Genomic DNA, 20,733 nt, shown 5'->3' on the forward strand with positions numbered 1-20,733 from the left:
GATTGAACGATTAAATCCTTTGAATCAAACGATTCTAAGGATTTTAATCAATCGATCGAACGATTTTTCTACAACCAAAACAAACTTCCACATAGGCTAACATTGAGCTTTGGTAGGTTTTAGGAGGCGAAGTAGGAGAGCAAAGTTTTTTTAAAGAGACAGTACTTCGACTATCAAATGGTCGAATAATCAAACGATTTTTAGTTCGAATCGTTCGATACGAAGTCAAAGTCGTAGTCGAAGGTCGAAGTAGCCAATTCGATGGTCGAAGTAGCCAAAAAAACCATTTGAAATTCGAAGTTTTTTTTATTCTATTCCTTTACTCGAGCAAAGTAAATGTGCCCCTGAGTCTCTCTGCTTTTCAGAGAATCAGCACACAATTTACTATGGAAAGCAGTGGGATGTCAAGTCCCAGGAAGCAAAGAATTCTGCAAATGGAGTATGTTGAGGGAATGGTTTCACTATGTGTCTAATGCTGGTGGGGGAACTGGTGCTAGGTAGCACATGGTCAGAGGTACATTAAGATGCATTAAAATTACCATGTCATCCATGATTTTGGATGTGTCATGTGTTGCATTGTGAGGGGTCACCTTGGCCTGGGTTCGCATCCAGCAGCATTCTCTGCTTAAGCATTTTTCATATATTTATAGCTCTCCATTGCTGGGGTTTGATTGTGGGAAAGCAGGAAACTAAATGAATGAATGGAATGGAATGGAATTTTGGAACAATGAAGAGAGCAGTTCAGTAATCTCACTCACTAAGGATTACATCTCCTACAGAAAAAAAGAAAAACCAGCCCCCTGACCACAATAACGCTATCTCATACAAGTGATTTACAAGCCCACACAGAGCTCCTCTTGTTATTTCATTAGCTGTCATTTTTTACTTTACTTATAACTTACAGCAGTATTGTTGAAAGATACAGTTAATTCTGGTTTTAATTCTTGTCATTACTGCATAGCAGCCGACACCAGATTGGTATAAACAGAACACTAGGCAAAGTTATTATTTTCAGTACAAAGAAACAGGATATACTTCAGAATTCCTTATCTTTCCACCTTGCACAGCCTAGGATCTTAATCTGTCCACGTGCATGCCCCTTACCCACTTGCTGTTCTGGGGATGTAATTATGTGTGCCTGCAGGTGCTAGGTACCCGAGGAGCCCCTTATTTAAAAGATGCTCATGGTTCTCTCAAGAAAGGAGCAACTGGCACAAAGTACAGAGTGTCTTTTGCACTGTGCATTTGATAGGGTATGTTTTAAATGACAACTATGCCCACGAACAATGTAGGTCTCTGTAAAAATATATTACATAAAAAATCCCACATGTAAAACCATGCTTCATGTATACTGTATAAACCATTTTTATAATATATTTTTGTAACCATATTGTAGTGCCTCGTATATTATAGGATGCACACTCTTAATGACAATAATGTTTCTTACCAATACAGGACCTGAATCCTCTTTGCTATATGAAAGGTACTGGGAATTTCTCTGATGCAGTGCCTCCACCTAGTGGGATACAGGAATGCAACTACTTGTGGCCTCACTAGGAAACAGTAATAACAACACACAAGTGTAGTAAACAGAACCTTATCAGTAGCGAAACAAGACCGCACCAGGCAACCCCCCCCCCTGCCGATTAAAAAATTGGAGGGGCCTGGTGTGCGGGTGAAATCTTTCTGTCCAGATTTCCACATTAGGAAATCCTGACTGGACTCTGAAACTGTTTTAGTGACTGTTTCAGTCACGCTGGGGGCGGCGTGATCCTTCCATAGGCTGGAGTCCTGTTTTCATTTGTAATTAGCCTATGGCAGAAACCCCAGCCCAGTATGACTGAAACAGCCACTAAAGCTTTCTAGCTGTGTCAGAGGGTCGGCTTCATTAAGGTTCACATGACTGGGGGCCGTTTAGGGAGGCTTTTGGCTGCAAATATTTGATGTTCAGCATCTCTTCATTGATACAGACACATTCCTATGATTTTTATAGAAACTTGTCAGTATGGCTTGAAGTATTCATTTTGGGGGTATAGTTCTCGTTAAAACAAATTGCACAGAAGGGATAAAATCTTTCACTTATTAGAATGCCAGCACTTGCCCTGATTGTAAGTAAGGCCTTATATTCAGTTGTTGTTTTCCAATGTGCATTTTCTGTTAAGCATATGATAAGTATAAAGTGGGCTAGACACATAAACACCAGAGAACCAGATCTTTGCCCAGTGTGGCCACCAACCAGAAAAAGGGGGTACACAGTATTAAATGTAAACTGAATTAAGTAAAGTATTTTCTAGTGTTCTACAGGCCATGTCTCTTTAAGTGCAATGTTTGCATAAGGGCAAAAGGTATTGCCTGAGGCAGACCATTTCCCTACCCGAGCAAGGAGACAGAGGAGTGTAAACCCTCCTCAATCCATTTGCTAATTTGGTTATTATGGTACATGAAGACCCATCTTCTGCCTGTAGTCACAATTGCCTTATAAGTAATTGATGATCATTGCCTTTTCCCTGACCCACTGCTGGAATTGCAAAATAACAGTGTGCTTGGAAACAAAGTTGCCTTTTGCAGGCAAGGATGGCAGAAGTTATAGGGTTTCACAGAAGATGGGATAATAATACTAACACATTAGTCTTGGGCAGGGATCCCCAACCTTTTGAACCCGTGAGCAATATTCAGAAGAAAAAGGAGTTGGGGAGCAACCAAGCATGAAAAATATTCTTGGGGTGCTAAATACGTGCTGCGATTGGCCATTTGGTAACCCCTATGTGGATTGGCAGCCTACATTGAGACTCTGTTTGGCAGTACACCTGGTTTTCATGCAACCAAAATTTGCCTCCAAGCCTGGAATTGAAAAATAAGCTCCTGCTTTGAGGCCATTGGGAGCAACATCCAATGGGTTGGAGAGTAACATGTTGCTTACAAGCTACTGGTTGGGGATCACTGGTCTTGGGAAACACTTTTCTCACTAAGTGATCATTCAAATACCACTTGTGTTTGGAGTCTGCACTCTAAACCTAGCACAAAAAATGCAAAAAACATGGTTGATTGAGTCTGGGAACTTTGCATCCTGTTTTATTAAGCACAATCTGTACGAGGCAAATTTTTTGCGTAGATATTCAATGGCATTAGAGGCTGGTGCCTTTATGTAAACAGAGCCGCATGTCTCAAGCAAAGAATTTTGCCCTATGCCATAATTACTCTCACATTCTATGGATTTCCTCTTTTATTTGTTTCTTAAACTAATGATGTGAAATTTTAACTTTCCACAAAAGGACTTAATGACCTCATTTCCATTTGATGTCCTTTTAAGAAAAGCAAATGAAACTACTCTAACATGAATAACTGTGATCTGATAGGGTTGGTGTTTGATTTGGAAGCCTCTGGGACATTAACATGGAAAGTAAATGAAAAATGAAATTACAGTCTATTCCAAAGCAGTGTATACTGTATCTCAAATATGTTTTCATTTAAAGGGTCACACACATCAAGAAAGACAGGTTTTCATATACAGGTATAGGATCTATTATTCAGAATGCTTGGGACTTGGGATTTTCTTGATAAGGCATTTTTCAATAATTTGGATCTCCATATTTGAGGTCTGCTAAAATTATTTAAACATTCAATAACCCCAATAGGATGGTTTTGACACCAATATGGATTTATGCAGCTTAGTTAGGATCACATACAAAGTGCTGTTTTATTGTTACAGAGAAAAAAGGAAATCATTTTTAAAAAATATAATTATTTGCTTTAAATAGACTATTAGAGATGTCTTTTTGAGCGGTTATGTTTACACTACTTATAAAGGGGCTATCTCTCGAATTTACAAAGTCTTAGTCCACCAAACACCCCTGAAAGAATTTAATTATGTTAGACAGTAGGAGCAAGATCTACATATATGTTTAGAGGGAAACATTTTTGTTCGATATGTTCCATGATATGGTTAAATGCTCTCCCAGCTTTCTGATACAAGAAATGTCTCAGAAGGTCATGACTAGATGGTACTAAGTAAGCCTACCATGTAAGCTGCATTGTGAATGACTCCTGCTATGTATATGATCTTAGAGCATTGTATGTCAGCTTCATGTATGTGGAAAATTGATAAATCAACAGTAAATCTTTTTATGTTATTTACAAAATAAAAAAACATGTAAATGATTATGTCATATAGCATAGTCTTTAAACAGACTAGGGACCATAAAAATCTCTTGGAGGGCCACATCCAGCCTGCGGGCCTCCAGTTGGACCACCTAGGGGTTTGACAAGGTAAGAAATAGGAATGCAGCAATTATTACTGGATTCAGCGGAACACTGGATATTTCACAAGCCCAAACCAAATCTGAATTAAAATTTGTGATAAATATCATGAACAAAAATGTCATGAACAAAAAAATTCATGTTCAGTTTTTCAGAGATTTACAGGTTTCAGTTTTGGCTAAAAACTTAGGATTCAGCTTAATTGTTGAGTTGTATAGGAAGCAGACCCCACAGTCTGAGCCCCCCTGCAACCATAGGTCTGCTTCCTCTATAGTTATACCACTGGCAGAGGCATAGGTATATGTTACAGTTTGTGTCCTTAACACTCCAGCCCTGAGTCTCAAGGTGTTCAAAAATACAGACATACGAGTAATAGGTTGCCTGGCAAACAAATAGAGCCAAATAACCTTGCAGGAAGTGATGGGCCTAGGAACTGCAAGCCAGCACTCATGCATTTTAGAATGGGTGAAGCAGCAGTACCCACTTGCCTATTGCCAGATTATATGACCATAATTTTTTTATGTAACATGAAGTCTGAAGATCAACTATCGTCTATTTTTTAAAGGGAATCTGTCGTCATTTTAAACTTTTTTTTTTTTTTTTTTTTTGCATTTTTCTAAAAAACACTGTCTGGCAAATAAAATGTTAATCCACAAATCCATGCATGAGTTATTTTAGTTTGTATTTTGTCATGGGGGGCTTCCATTTCTGCTCATTACACATTCATCCTGTGCTGCTCTAACAGCAGGCACAGCATTACCTGTGTGCTTGGAGGCAGCCACTCTGTAATGAAAAGCCAGGTCACACTACGACATGAGAATCTAGCTGTACACTCCCCCTCCCCTCTCTGCCCATGCATGTGATGTCTGGAGGAGAGAGGTCACATGGTTTGCAGGGAAGCAATTACTTTCACTTTCCTACGCTCTGCCTGCTCTACAGCAGCACTAGCAGCCCCTCCTCCCACAGACACTATCAAAGCTCCTGCCGTTCTGTAAGTTTGTTCTCTGCTTTCCTTTGGAGGGGGGAGCTTTCTCTCCTTGCTGCCTTCCTAGTTTGTTTTACTGGTTACTAGATGAGGTAAAGGAGCTGTGAGTTACCTCTCATATCCACATCACACAGACCTTGCTCCTTTCCTGCCTGCAATACTTCTTTTTACATTAACTACTTACTGCCTCCTTTCTCCTGAGCTATTTTAACCCTTCCTAGACTTCCTCCTAAGTTTTCCTGGTTTTCAAGTATGTCCTCCTTATTTTATCCTTTTTTCTATTCCCTGTCATCAGGGAAAAAATCATGGAAAAAATCAATTTCTTGTTTTGTAAAACTGATTTCAATGCAGGTTTCTGCTGTAGTAGCACTATTAACTGATACATTTTGTAAAAAACATGTTTTTCCATGACAGTATCCCTTTAAGGGTAAAATCACATCTTAAACAAAGCTTAAACTTTGATTCCCACATTCTGCTATGTTTCTTTATCAAGTAGAAAATACTCATTGCTATTGAAATCATTAATTAGATGCTCTCTGACTGTTGATAGGCGATATCAATATAGCTCCTGTTTTACTGGGAAGATAATAGGATTGGTACTTCACTTACAGATTACAGATAACAGCCTCTTAGAACTATAAATAGCTATTTTAACCATTTCACAAACTATTCTATATGAACTCCCTATTAAAGAAGAATACAGTATATGAGAATGATGGGGCTTAATTAGATGAACATGTATGTTTTTCAAACTCACTGCACTACAGGGTTGAACCTGAAAACTGGCAATTAATGTAAAAATGGGGAGGATTATAGAACTAGAAGAAGAAGAAGAAGAAGAGATGAGAGACAGTAGAAGTGGTCAAGCAGCAAGGAATCAAGACAAAATGTAGCAGAGAGGACACAGCCGAAAAAAACAAAAGGTAATGTGTCAGAAGCAGAACCACTGGATATGCTGTAAATGCATACTGTCATCATATAATGAACCCTTTTTACAATGCCATTTAATGTTTGCATAAGTTAGTGCATTGTTATTCAATTTGATATAACAGGCATACTATTCCACATATTTACTGTATGTATTTTAAAAGCTTGATGTTTTTGGTTGATCCTATTTCACTTGTTTTAGGCAAGTAAATCCTTCCCCTCTTACAGTAAAATCTTTGACAGGCTTTAAAACTTGGTGTAAATGTACATAAGCACATGGGAAGCTACTGTTGCTCCTGTGTGTTTTTGTCTGCCAAAATTAAATTTATTTTCTAAAATTTTACTACATATTTTGTAGAGTGCACCAAAGGGTGTTAGAAATGGCAAAATGTAAGCTATCAGCGAGAAGTAAAATTATAGCTTGTGACCTGAGGAGAAGAAGGGGCTTGGAAAAAGCTGGATTATGAGGGTAGATAAGAGGAGGGAAATGAATCTCACAGATAGCAACTAAAGAAGAAATGGGGAAATATCAATAAAAATCATGAAGAATCAAAACAAAATATTTAATTTAGAGGATTCCTGATATCGCAGCCCAACATACCAGTGCAATTGTTTTCCACTCTATTAAGACATCAGTGCATTTTATCAATTTCTAACAACAGTAGTGTATTAAGGCATTGATCAACCAACTTGTCCTTTCCTTATATGATCCATTCATATGAATGTAATTCTATGAATTGGCACACAATTATTAGCTAAATGATAGGTAGTTTATAAAGTTACCCAGCTGATAAGGGATTTGTTGTTTTTTTCTCCTAAAGGCCTAAAGGCCTAAAGTAATTGAATACATAATAGACTATATTAGAAAAGGCACTTGAAAATGATAACACAAACCACTTAGTTTATTTGTGATGATCTCTTGCTTTGCAGTTGGCTGTGCAATAAAACAGCCTGCTACTTTCTCTCCATGTAGCCAATGCTTGGTCCACTCCTGTACCATCTAACACACTAAGGTGGAAATTACAACTCTTAGATTATTTAAAGTGATACTGTCACGGGTAAACATGTTTTTTTCAAAACGCATCAGTTAATAGTGCTGCACTGAAATCCATTTTCCAAAAGAGCAAACATATTTTTTATATGTAATTTTGAAATCTGTCATGGGGCTAGACATGTCAGTTTCCCAGTTGCCTACACCTTTTTATTTGCAGCACACCACTTACTTACAGTTTCCCAGTTGCCCACAGTCATGTGGCTTGAGCTCTGATAAACTTCAATCATTCTTTACTACTGCACTGCAAGTTGGAGAGATATCACCCCCCTCCCTTCCCCTCAGCAACCTATCAACAGAACATTGGAAATGTAACAAGATAACAGCTCCCTGATACAAGATAACAGCTCCTTGCTAGATATGAGAAGAGCACGCAATAGTAAAAATCCAAGTCCCAATGCAACTCCTGTAGGAGGAACAATAGCTTGTCTGAAAGTAGTTTCATTATGAAGTACTTGCTCTTTCTGAAGGCACATGACAAGGCAAGAGTACCTGAGATGGCTGCCTAACCACCAATATTACAACTAAAATTGTTGGAATTACATTGTATATGGTAGAGTTAATTGTTTGCAGTATAAACAATCTAAAATCATAAATAAAAATGACACCAAAAAAATTCATGACAGAATCCCTTTAAATTAATAACTTAGAATGTAAGCGCCACAGAGCAGGAGCTATTTTCTACTGTGTTGCCTACTACATGGCACTTATACTTATTTATTAATTATCAAGTTTTCCGCCTTGTGTGTATTTTCTAAATTGTAAAATTGTGCAGTGATGCAAATTCTTTTGTTACTATATAAATTATACATATATACAGACAGTCAAAACTCACAACTTACTATTCAAATGCCACCAATCCAACCTGCATTTTGCTGTTTACTGCGAAGTTAAAACTTAATATGTTCTTAGTATCTCATTATAATGTGCACTATTATTTCATCCACAGGCTAGCAGGCTGGCTGGTGGGTAATATTTAACACCTTATTACAGGAAAACATAGAATTAAACATCATCGCCCCACTGTTAAAATCACTTGTGATCCAGAGACCCTTAATACAGGAGTACTGTACATCTTAACAATCAATGATCATTAACTGAAACAATTGTGATCTAAGCAGAACCGATATCTTTTAGAAGTCATGGTGAAATGCTTGTGAATGCTACCAGATTCTTTGTAAGTGCTGATGAATTCTGGAGATTTACCAAAACACATTGGAGAATGCAACAACTGAAACACAACAAGTTAAAATTTAAGGCCTTTATATGAAAATGAAAGCACTATTAGAGATAATCTATTTACCATATTTACAAAAAAATTTTTTGTTAAAAGTAACAGTTTTCTGTTCACAGTGCCAATATTTGTACAGGTAGCCGATCCTCAATTATTTTGGCATGTGGGTAAGAAGCTTAGTATATACAGAAAATATACAAGTGGGACTATACACAGTTTGCAATAACAACTTTAAACCTTCAATCTTAAAAACCATAAAGTGACCATAGGCTGGAACATTGAACATTTACCACCAGCATTTATATGGCCATCACATTCTTTATGAAAAATTCAATGCATTACACCTTATTGTAGCTAAGATACCAGAATCCAAAGTGGTGTTAAAGCATTAAAAAAAGTCTCTCGTCTTCTAAGGTAGTGCTTAATTCAAATATTTCAAACAGTTTTTATGAGTATAAAATTTAAGAAGAAATTATATATTTTTTTGATTCTTTCAGGGCATATTAAAATAAAGTTCATTTCTCAGACGAATCACATCTGAGTCCAGTTAATGCTGGTGTATTTCTGTTCTGTGGTTCTATTCAATGTGTTTGCTTTTATAAAACAAAAAAGCAAACAGCTCCAGGTGATGGGGCAATTATATGACATTCTCAAAGAGTTCCTTCTGCAGCTCTGGTAGTTATGGTATAAGAAGTGCCTTGATTATTGTTCAAAGTCACTGTATCAAGGTACAAAGCCTTGTTTCTCTGTTCATCAATCCACTGGCCACATAACATGAAGACCATCAGAATCCACTGGTGCTGGTTTAACTCTTGGAGAAATAAGACAGATATGCTGGAAAGAGTGAGACAACAGGACACCAGAATATGGAGAGATGACTGGCTACCTCAACCTTAAATTATTTTCTCTGCTTCTTTCTCCAACCCTATTTACCCCAACTACTGTGAAAACCAACAGCAGCTCATCTGAGCTTTTTTAAAAGCATTCTTCATTGTAAGAAGCAAAGGAAAGACCAGAAATGCTACAAAGAATAATCTGAAATAGTCATTGCGGGGCACCACCTTCTGTGAGCTTTTTGTCCTCTGTTCCTTGCCCCAAATGGTCATTGCTCTTGTTGCGTTGCTTGTGCAGCAGTGCTCTCCACTTAGATTTGTTCTTCCTGAGATGGTTTAGCATATTTACAGATAATGGTGTGTCCCCTGTAAAATGGCCCCACTCAACAAAGAGGGGCTCAGCTATATATGTTATGAAACCTGTAGAAAAGACAAAATAAAAATATTCATCAGCATATGAAACATTGGGCCAGATTCATTTCAGTGAGAAAAAGATTTATCACATGAAACGGACGATATTCAATTTGAGATGCAATTCAATTTAGAAAAACATATCTCATGTTTATCGCATGAAAACACTATTCAAGTCTATGGGAAAAACTGGAACTGAATTTGGAGAATAGTTTTCTCCTTGAATTGAATCTCGTCCATGAGTTTTCAGCTCAGTTTTTACTATATATAAGCAAAATACATGTTTAATGCTCAAAAGTCTTCCAATATTCATCTATTTTGATAGAACATAAAAACCCATTGCAATTTTATGAAACCTAGAAAATACCATATAGTTTTCAAATGGTGGAAATTTAAAAAAGAATGTATCTTTTATCAATGCAAAATGTAACTGCATGAGTAAGTGCAGACTCACCAACTTGTATGCTTGGTACAGTGTCTTTTTGCTGATTGCACAAAGGACTTATATCCAGTCCAAGCTTTCGTTCAAGTTCTCCTAAAAAATAAACAGCTACTGTATGTTATCAAGTCTATTAATGTACAACAATTACGAGGGTATAGGATTCTCAAGGTTTCATTCTGGGATATAGAGTAGGGGAATGTTCTTTGAAATTTCCAACTGAATTTTTTTACATTATGAGGTAAAGCTTTCTATTATACAATTTTAAAATTAATCTCTTGACATATGATTACTATATTATGGCACAGGCTAAGATCAATAACTTTTTAAATATGCGGCAATGCCTAATGTTTAGATGGCAGTATATAGCCATGTGTGGTGTAGCATAGCACCATGCCAAGGAAGCCCTGGAAGTTAAACCTTTTCAATGGATGTGTTATTGCAGGGTTCCCTTAATTATGGTCATTTCATTAAAGCAGGGTGAACCAGTGCATTGATGCAATGAATACATTGCAATAGTGTGTATGGCCGCAAGTAATTTTGAGAAATTAAATGGAAAGTATTGGAAAAATATGCCTGCTCTTGTAATTCTGTTAGAGATGATCTGTTAGAGAGGATCCCTGAAATTTTGTGCTTAGCTACAAACCTTGCCTGTAGAATTCCTCACAGACCCTTTCACTCCACTGCTTGCTCAGTTCCCAGACACGGCATGGGTTGCAAATGTCAGCACACTTCAGAGCAATCTACATATGGTAAGGGTGACAATTAAATGTGGTTGTTTAAATCAGTAAATTTAGCAGCAATGGCAATTATGCAACGCACCTTAGATAAGTATATACTTGACAAATGAGGGCTCATTAATTAATAGGGTATAAGGTTTAAGATTGCTTGTCGCTAGGGATGCACCAAATCCAAGCCTTTTCCAGCAGGATTCAGATTTTCCTGAATCCAAGTGCCTAGCCGAGCCAAATCCAAACCCTACAAAATTTGAAAAATTTGTTATGCACCTAGCGAGCAGTAGAGGAAGTAGTAACACACAGTAGCATGTCTAATAAGTCTCTACTACTTCTACTGCTCCACTGAAGCATTAACTAATTATGTAATACAATGTAGGTGAGTATTGAAGATATGAACTGTTTTAAGAAGAGAGTGTAGTTTCTTTATGAAAAGATCCCAACAAAACAATAATATTTGTTCGGAACAAATATCCTTCACATAGTTTTAAAACCAGCAGAATGCATTTTACGGTTAAGCAGTCTTCCTAATGTAGGCACACCTATACTACAGGAATCAGTGTTACCTGCAGCATAAAGTGCCGGTGCTCTGTGTCCTCCAAGCACAGATCTTTATTGTTCAGGTGATCTTTCAAACGGCTAAGGAACTCATTCTGCCGATTGATATCTGTTGACAGTATTAAAGAGCCCAACTGCTGTTCAATATCTTGTCTGAAATCGAAACATTGCATGGATACATGAAACAGAAGGAACACAGAGAGGGCACTGCTTTAAAGGCTTCACATGGCTTGTTCAATCATACACTGCAGCAGACGCTGGTAAATCAGCTGCAACCATATTAGACATTTGTACCTTTTAAAGGACTGTTTCCTTTTAAATTACCAATGATGATGCATAATAAAATATTATGGGCTTTAATTAATACTTTCAGCCATTAATTTTCTTAATAATTTTATTTCAGGTATAGTGTAGGATTTTTGTTACATGAGGTACCTAATGAGTTTACAAATTGTTGGGGATTTGATTTCTGTATTGTCTTCCACTCTCTACTGTACTCTATTATGCAATTTTATTAAACCTTCTCCAGGCTGCAGTAGTGCAAACTCTGAATCATTTATACTGGCTGTTACTAATCTGCTATAAATCTTTTGTAACTCATTATCTGTTTTAAATATAGCTAGACTCTCTGTCATAAAATACTACAAGCCACTTCTTTGCCATAAAAGGCATGAATGCCATATGATTTTCGAATCAAATAAACCGTACTAAAATATATGCCTGTGACTGTCTAATAAAATAATTTTGGCTGCTATGAACAGCATATGACTAAAACATCATCTATGTTCAATAATTAATTCCAGTCTAAAATCAAGGGTGAAACATTGAACTCCTATTCCTTTGTTTAGATTGGTGTGGATGGATGCACCTGACATACCAATCAGTTTCCATAAATGTTTAACTGAATATTAAAGGCACAAATAAAGCCCATCTGTAGGTTATGGTTTATTTTTCTTTAATCTACAATAAAATGCAATGAAAAATGCTTGAAGTTTATAAACAAACCACAATTGGAAACATTAACTTTATAAATAAACACTTATTATAATTGATGCCATGTGTAATATCACTTACGTCATTTCCTTTGGCAGGTGAGCTAATAGGCGTGATTCTCGCAGCATTCCGACAGTGGACCTCCAGTGATGGTTCTCTAACACAGATGTGTTCTATTAAGGAAAAGCAGTATAATAAGAAGCATAATTACATTGTATGAAAAATTAATATGACTGTAAGAAAAGGCATCTTTATCCCAAAAGAAAATTGCTATCACAAGGATAGAGGGACATGGAGACCTGTGGATGCCTACAACAGTACTGGTGATGCCTAGAACAGTTTGTACTAGATTGGTATTTGTCTTGTGTTTTGTTTTTTTGATCCCAGCCCTTACTAAAAGAGTATGTTTTGTAATTGTGAGTGGTATTCATATATTTTTATTATGTTTCTTCTGTTTATTTAATTTTATAGCATTGGGGCTTTAGCAGTTTTTTGTTTCTGCAAAAAATCGTTGCTTGCATATTTTTACCTGGGTTCTCTGTTCACTATTAATAGTAATGACAACTTGGATTTAGACAAATCAGCATAACTCTAATCCTATGCACTCTGTTTTAGGGGCAAAACTAAAGTTTGCCATAGGAAAATATAGATTTTTTTCAGACACCTAGTTTATTATTATCCAATAAAACATTCTGTGGTTCACAATCCTTTTCCCCACCTTACCTGATACAAGCTTGCAAGGTGATGTTTGGTTTTGATTAAAAATGGCTGGTTAACCCCTGGGTGGTCAACATCGTGTGCTGCTGCTGCTAATAGCCCAATCATGATGTCCAGAGGCGTAAGAAAACTGGCAAGCTATTATGGATAAGACAAGAAATTGCAATTAAGCCGTAAATAGTGCAAATTGCAAATGTTTTGGGAAAAATGTAAATTGCAAAAGCTCAGTTACAAATAAAGGTAAATATGGTATCATCCTATATAAGTATGTTTTACACTAATGCAGATGCTATAGTTTTGCCAAAACTATTTGTTTTTATACATGTTTATATAGAATCTGTATATCATTCCCAGCTGTTGTGAATTTTCTTTCTCATTATTTGTTCTATTTGTTTTTTTTGTTGTAGCTTCTTAGAAGGTTTTGCAGATGCAGTCTTGATTAAGGCTCCATTTTGTACTAGCTGTTACAACATTATTAAACTTATTAAATAGTATCATGCACTGCTAATATAGCAGGAGAAGGGTCCATGGTCTACATTTAAAGGATAACTAAAGCTTAACTAAAGTAGGCTAGAAATGTTGTACATTATGTTTTGGGTGCCTGTACCTGCCCAAGGCAACCACATCCATTTAGCAGTAAAGATATGTGCCTCCAATGATGCCCTTGGAGCTCCCCATCTTCTGTTGATTCACTGCACATGCTCTGTGCTGCAGCTCAGTTACTGAGTTTAGGGACCGAAATATACAGTACACATAGAATATTAATGTCACATTATAAGGCTGATTAGTAATTAATACAGATAATTACAACATAGCAGCACAAAAACCAGTGCAACTAGCATCAGAATGTAATAATCAGCCCTGTACCACCAGCTTATATTAGAGACTAACCTCAGTTTCTGCTTCATCATTTGCAACAACCCCTAAGCTTAGCTTCTCAACAGCTGTTTAGAGCCCACTGAGCATGTGAGTGTTGCAGACACTTTCCAAGATGGTGACCCCCTGTGACAAGTTTAAAGTCCTTGATCATCTCTGATTTTGAGAAGCTGAAACTTGAGGCTGGTGCAACTAGTTCAGTATATAAAATAAGGCATTTTTAGCCACATTCATTTTTAGGCTTTAGTTCTCCTTTAAGAGGCATAAATGTGTTCATGTTACCATGAACATAGATCTAAGTGTTAGTTTGCTAGGGTGCATAATACTGCTCTGCATAGAACCCCTATACAAGAAAGTTATACCCCCTAACCATAGTAACTGACTACTGAGCTCTTGTCGGCTGAAAATGAGGGGACACAAGAGCACCTTTTATGAATGAGGTTTAGGGAAGGTGAGAGCCAGGGTTACCCACATCTCACTAGTATTAACACAAGCAGTGTTTGCAGAAGCAACTCTAGTGAAGCAAGGTGCATTTTGGGAAAAATATGAACTCTGTGCTTGTTTATACTTTGCACTTTGCACCCCTATTTTAAACTGTAGTCTTATAAAAAGGACATGGATGTATAAAAAAAGACTTTAATGTTAAACTGCAGGCATATCAGTAGGATGAATAATACGCTTCATTGCATTTACAAATTGTAAACACAAAGATTATATTATGTACCTTTGGCTCTTTCAAGTAGCAGTGCATAGCTTGTGTGACGTCCGCAGCATGGACAGCATTATGATAAGGGTTTTGGCTATGGTAATCTTCTTGAACCATTACTAAAATTGAAAACAAAACATCACTTGCTGCATGCAATTTTTAAAATATGTGATATTTACAAAGAGTCTCACGATAAAAACAATTACAAATGTCACCTTCCTAGCTGTAACTACTTTATAGGATGAATGTAAAGATAGACTAGGGCTAATGCTTTTAACAAATATCACGTTTCCTTTTTCTTAAGCTGGAACTAGTTCATATTTGTTTGGAAAGATGATTTTGCAGCTGCAATTTTATTGTTGTCATACTGTAGATGACATCAGGTTTAAGGCAATTAAAAATGGGGCTGTTGAATGGACACAGCTATCCTTACGAAAATGCTGTCAGCCAACTAGCACAGCTGACTACCAATCAATTTCCACCTTCTACCAAGTAATCTGACCTATTGGTTGGGGCCAGTGAATTCGACCATCAGCTTACACCAGTACCCCCCCCCCCTGTACCATTTTTTATCTCATATGCCAGTTTTTGCTCAAATTAGTTGGGTTAAGAAACAGAGGGTATATTTTGATTACCAGTAGTATCAGAAATGTGAATAGCCTTAGAATTCCATCTCTATGGTTCACATACTTTACATTCATTGTAGCATTTAAAGGACATATAGTGCTTCTGCAGAATAGTAGGTGAACTGATTTTACTTGCTTGAAGGACTCACATAAATCTTGCATACTTGCTATTCCCATAAAGAAAAATAGACATACTGTAGATTAATTCTATGAGATATCTCTTCTGTAAAGTTCTGTAATCCTACTGTGTTTGACAATACCTTCTCACTGAATTCTCATTTAGTAATGTATTTACCAAAACTGGCATGTTTGCCTAAAGATCCTAAGATAATTATCAAGAATACAGTGTATTGCAAGCAGAACCAGGGGGAAAGGGGTATCCATAGAAAAAGATGCATGCATATGATCCAAGGAAAACAAAAGATTAAATTCTTCCACCACTTCTTAGGCTAGCCTCTTTTGAGTCTCCAATCAAAACTCACAAACTGACAAAACAGGGATACAACTGAAAATGTTCTTTTGATACTTAAAGGAAAACATGTTTTTTTTTTCAAAACGCATCAGTTAATAGTGCTGCTCCAGCAGAATTCTGCACTGAAATCCATCTTTCAAAAGAACAGATTTTTTTATATTCAATTTTGAAATCTGACATGTGGCTAGACATATTGTCAGTTTCCCAGCTGTCCCCAGTCATGCGACTTGTGCTCTGATAAACTTTAGTCATTCTTTACTGCTGTACTGCAAGTTGCAGTGATATCATCCCCCTCCCAGCAGCCTAACAAAAGAACAATGGGAAGGTAACCAGATAGCAACTCCCTAACACAAGATAACAGCCCCCTAGTAGATCTAAAAACAACAGTCAATAGTAAAAGCCAAGTCCCACTGATTCAGACTGACTCAGTTACATTAAAGGGATACTGTCATGGGAAAAATTTCTTTTTTCAATATGAATCAGTTAATAGTGCTGCTCCAGCAGAATTCTGCACTGAAATCCATTTCTCAAAAGAGCAAACAGATTTTTTTATATTCAATTTTGGAATCTGAAATGGGGCTAGACATATTGTCAATTTCCCAGCTGCCCCAAGTCATGTGACTTGTGCTCTGATAAACTTCAATCACTCTTTACTGCTGTACTGCAAGTTAGAGTGATATCACCCCCCTCCCTTTCCCCCCCCAGCAGCCAAACAAAAGAACAATGGGAAGGTAACCAGATAACAGCTCCCTAACACAAGATAACAGCTGCCTGGTAGATCTAAGGACAACACTCAATAGTAAAAACCCATGTCCCACTGGGACACATTGAGTTACATTGAGAAGGAAAAACAGCAGCCTGCCAGAAAGCATTTCTCTCCTGAAGTGCAGGCACAAGTCACATGACCAGAGGCAGCTGGGAAATTGACAAAATGTCTAGCCCCATGTCAGATTTCAAAATTGAATATAAAAAAATCAGTTTGCTCTTTTGAGAAATGGATTTCAGTGCAGAATTCTACTGGAGCAGCACTATGAACTGATTCATTTTGAAAAATTTTTTTTTCCCATGACAGTATCCCTTTAAGTAGGAGAAATAACAGCCTGCCAGAAAGTAGTTCCATCATAAAGTGCAGGCACAAGTCACATGACTGGGGCAGCTGGGAAACTGACAATATGTCTAGCCCCATGTCAGATTTTAAAATTGAATATAAAAAAATCTGTTTGCTCTTTTGAGAATTGGATTTCAGAGCAGAAGTCTGCTGGAGTAGCACTATTAACTGATGCGTTATGAAAAAAACATGTTTTCCCATGACATTATCCCTTTAATAGACCTCTAAGACCGCTCTATCCACACCCAGTTATTTGGATACACAAACGGTTTAGTGTATGCTACAGCCCCCAGGGGGTTGTCTTTCTAAAGAAAGGCTAAGTTGTCTAAATACATGACTGTCTATCTTTGGGCCTGTTCTAGACCTTAAAATGGATTTCTCAATGCATGTTGTCCTGGATTTTCAAACAGGGCAATTTTACAAGATGAAAATATATTGATGAAATTCAAAGACAAAGGCCACAATGTGAGAAAGACTCTTTTAAGGCATAATGCATGTTCAGTGGTTTTTATCAACTTCAAGGCACTTGCTTGTTCTATTCCAGTTACGATTACAAATCTGCTAAATAATAATACAAAATTAGCCATTAGCATATAAAAAGCATGGTACTTACTATGATATATTCTGTTCATCATTACAAATCTGCTAAGGGTAGCAACATAGCATAATGCATAATTAGTCAAGAACATATTCATATATCATAGTACTCACCTAAAAATCTGTGTAATTTGACCATGTCAAGCTGAAAGTGATGAATAAGCCCATGGACATTAAACAGATGGCACAATAATGTAACTAAGCTGTTACCTGGAAGAAAAAAAAGAAATAAATATAACATATAAATATAGATGCGATAGACTTACAGGGTAATAAGATTTTGGAATTGGGAACACACCCTATGTATACAAATTGCTTTTCCTTCTAGTGGTGCGACTCCCTGATGTATGGCCACATCAATCAATGTATTTCATGTAGATAAAGGGAGCCCAGCACTTACCAAAGTAAACTGCTTTATTAGCTTTATTGTAACATACCAAATGGAAAATTACAGGTGTCTAATTTAAAACAGCCGTGTCACACATACTGTGTATGCTAAATACTATGTAATTACTGTACCAATTGCAACCAACAAATCTCACCTATCAATACAGAGTTGGTACGTATTAAGTGAAAATGAGTTAATTGCATTTTTTAACATATGAGCTGATCTGTGTAGAGCACCTTTATGAAGTTTAAAACTGAACCAAAACCAAAGGCAGCAGCACAATATACAGATATGGTACCTGTTATCCAGAATGTTTGGGATATATGTTTTTCTTTAATTTGAGATCTTATTGTAATTATGGTTATCATACCATTATTTTACTAAAATTAAAAAAAAATCACTTAAACATTAAATAAACCCAGTATGATTGTTTTTTTGTTTTTTTTAAATATATTTTTTTTATTGGTTTCACACAATCCACATTACAGAACGAAAGACACAATAAAAGCAGCATATCACAGCAGTACATAAAATGACAATAGTGTGTCTACATTCTGACCATTCTCCAAGCTCCTACTAAGTCATGACAACAGCTGGAGTGGAAGGGAGATGTGCTCGAAGTTACCGACACAGTTATGTCTAAGATAGTTCTAAGTTCTACTATCAGCCCTTCAAACAGAAAACTTCTGGTCAATTTCAAATCAGTATGATTGTTTTGAATGCAATAAAGATTAATAATTGTGATAAAGTACAAGATACTGTTTTATTATTGCAGAGAAAAAGAAAATAATTTCTAAACATTTGAATTATTTGATTAAAATAGAGTCTGTAGGAGCAGACTGTAGAGCATTCTGGATAATGGCTTTCCAGATAACATATGCCATACTTGTATATGTACTATTAAGTTACAGACCCAATGGGGCAAATTCACTAAGCGCCGAAGCGCCTAACGCTAGGGTCAATTCGCAAGCGTTGGGCATTTTCGTTACTTCACAAATTCACTAACGAACGCTGGCGTAAATTCGCTAGTGTTACTTCGCACCCTTATGCCTGGCGAATTTTTGCTACGGACGTAACTACGCAAATTCACTAACGCGCGCAGTGTACTGAACGCTACCTTTTACGCTAGACTTCCTTCGCCACCTCAGACCAGGCGAAGCGCAATAGAGTAGATAGGGATTGCTTCAAAAAAAGTTCAAATTTTTTCTAAGTCCCAAAAAACGCTGGCGTTTTTTTCTATATTATGGGTGATAGGCTGAAAAAGATCGAAAAAATTTTTGGGGCTCCCCTCCTTCCCCCCTACATTTCCTAACTCATGGCAACTTAACTATACAGTGGGCACATGTGTAGGGCAAAAAAAAAATTTTATTTGATGTTTTGAAGGTTTCCCAGGCATTTGTAGTGATTCTACGTATTCCTCCATTGAAATTTGAATTTGACGCCGTATGCAAATTAACCATAGCGTAACTTCGCTTCGCTTAGCGAATCAATGCTAGCGCAACTTCGCCACCTTACGCTACCCCTGTGCGCAACTTCGGATTTTAGTGAATTTGCGGAGCGCTGGCGAAACTACGCCTGGCGAAGTGTAGCGAAGTGCGGCGAAGTTACGCCTGGCGCAACTACGAATCTTAGTGAATTTGCCCCAATGACTTTGCTGCTAACTTTTATATTGGAAGCTAACCTTGCAGTTCTAATTTTTTCTAATTCCAAAATTGTTTTTTTTTTTAAAGTAAAAGTAATTATAAAATAACTGTCTGTACACATATAAACTTTATGCTGCCAGTTTATTATGCTGTCATGAAGTTTACTATTGAACAGTCACTTTTCCCCAGGGTCTGCCAAGCAATCAATTACGGTACCAAGTAGCTTTGAATAGTCAACAAGGTAGAAAATGAAAGCAAAGATCTTATTAGTTGTTATAGTTAACTGCAGTGGTGCCATTTAGCCCATTTGTTTATAAACCCAATGAGGGGAAGATTGGAAAAGAAAAATACATTTTCTTTGAAGATGCTGAGATCAGTTACAATGCAAGTAGTGAATGACGTGTTTGGATTTTTCTGTTGAAGATTTCCCTTTGAGTATCAGCATTTCGCCACAGACCCCAAAGCTCATAACAAGATATTAAAGCCTGGTTTTTTTATCAGTGCACCCATAGTTACAAATATATTGATATATATATCAAGGGGCACATTTACTAAGGGTCGAATATAGAGGGTTAATTAACCCTCGATATTCGACCATTGAAGTTAAATCCTTCAACTTTGAATATCGAAGTCGAAGGATTTACCACAATTCATTCGATCGAACGATCAAAGGATTTTAATACATCGATCGAACGATCAATATTTCCTAACCTTAAAATGAAGGGTTCTAAAAAAAGTGCTTTAAAAAATCATGGCTGCCATTCCCTATTGATAAACATTATCTTTAGGAATTTCTGGGTGCTATGGGTAACAGTGTAATGTCGGCTTGGTTACAATTATTAGGAATGGCACAATGAAAGCAAACAATATGAGAAGTGATACCAAGATGAGATACCACTAACATGTAGAATTATTGAACTAAAACTTTTTTCTTCACAACACAAAAAAGTTAAACCCCAGAAATTTAACACATATGAATTAGTGCATGGTCGCTTCGGATAGGATATGCATGGTATTTTACAGGAATTGCCCGATTCAATTGTATGTGTTTTTTGTAAAGCTGTGCTGGCCAATAAAAGTTGGATAAGACTGTATATTTAAACCAAAAACTTGTAATGTAGTACCTTTGAAACAGACATGTTTGGTTTATAATGTATTTCCAGTAATGTTGTTACCTG

General features: G+C 36.8%; 1 protein-coding gene across 2 annotated transcripts in view; it reads right to left on the bottom strand.

Moving 5' to 3' along the window:
- Window positions 1-8,466: 8,466 nt before the first annotated feature.
- Window positions 8,467-20,733, bottom strand: part of pde7b.S (phosphodiesterase 7B S homeolog) — a 262,195-nt gene continuing 249,928 nt past the window's right edge. For both annotated transcript variants that reach the window (XM_041564617.1, XM_018265358.2), the window contains 8 exons: window positions 17,639-17,734; window positions 14,740-14,840; window positions 13,146-13,277; window positions 12,504-12,595; window positions 11,438-11,582; window positions 10,784-10,880; window positions 10,153-10,233; window positions 8,467-9,707 (listed from right to left, as the gene is read on the bottom strand). In XM_041564617.1, coding sequence (XP_041420551.1) covers window positions 9,499-9,707; window positions 10,153-10,233; window positions 10,784-10,880; window positions 11,438-11,582; window positions 12,504-12,595; window positions 13,146-13,277; window positions 14,740-14,840; window positions 17,639-17,734 — 953 coding nt within the window. In that variant the 3' untranslated portion in view covers window positions 8,467-9,498. The remainder of the gene's footprint in view (window positions 9,708-10,152; window positions 10,234-10,783; window positions 10,881-11,437; window positions 11,583-12,503; window positions 12,596-13,145; window positions 13,278-14,739; window positions 14,841-17,638; window positions 17,735-20,733) is intronic.

Source organism: Xenopus laevis, chromosome 5S, assembly GCF_017654675.1.
Source record: "Xenopus laevis strain J_2021 chromosome 5S, Xenopus_laevis_v10.1, whole genome shotgun sequence".
Lineage (NCBI taxonomy): Eukaryota > Metazoa > Chordata > Amphibia > Anura > Pipidae > Xenopus > Xenopus laevis.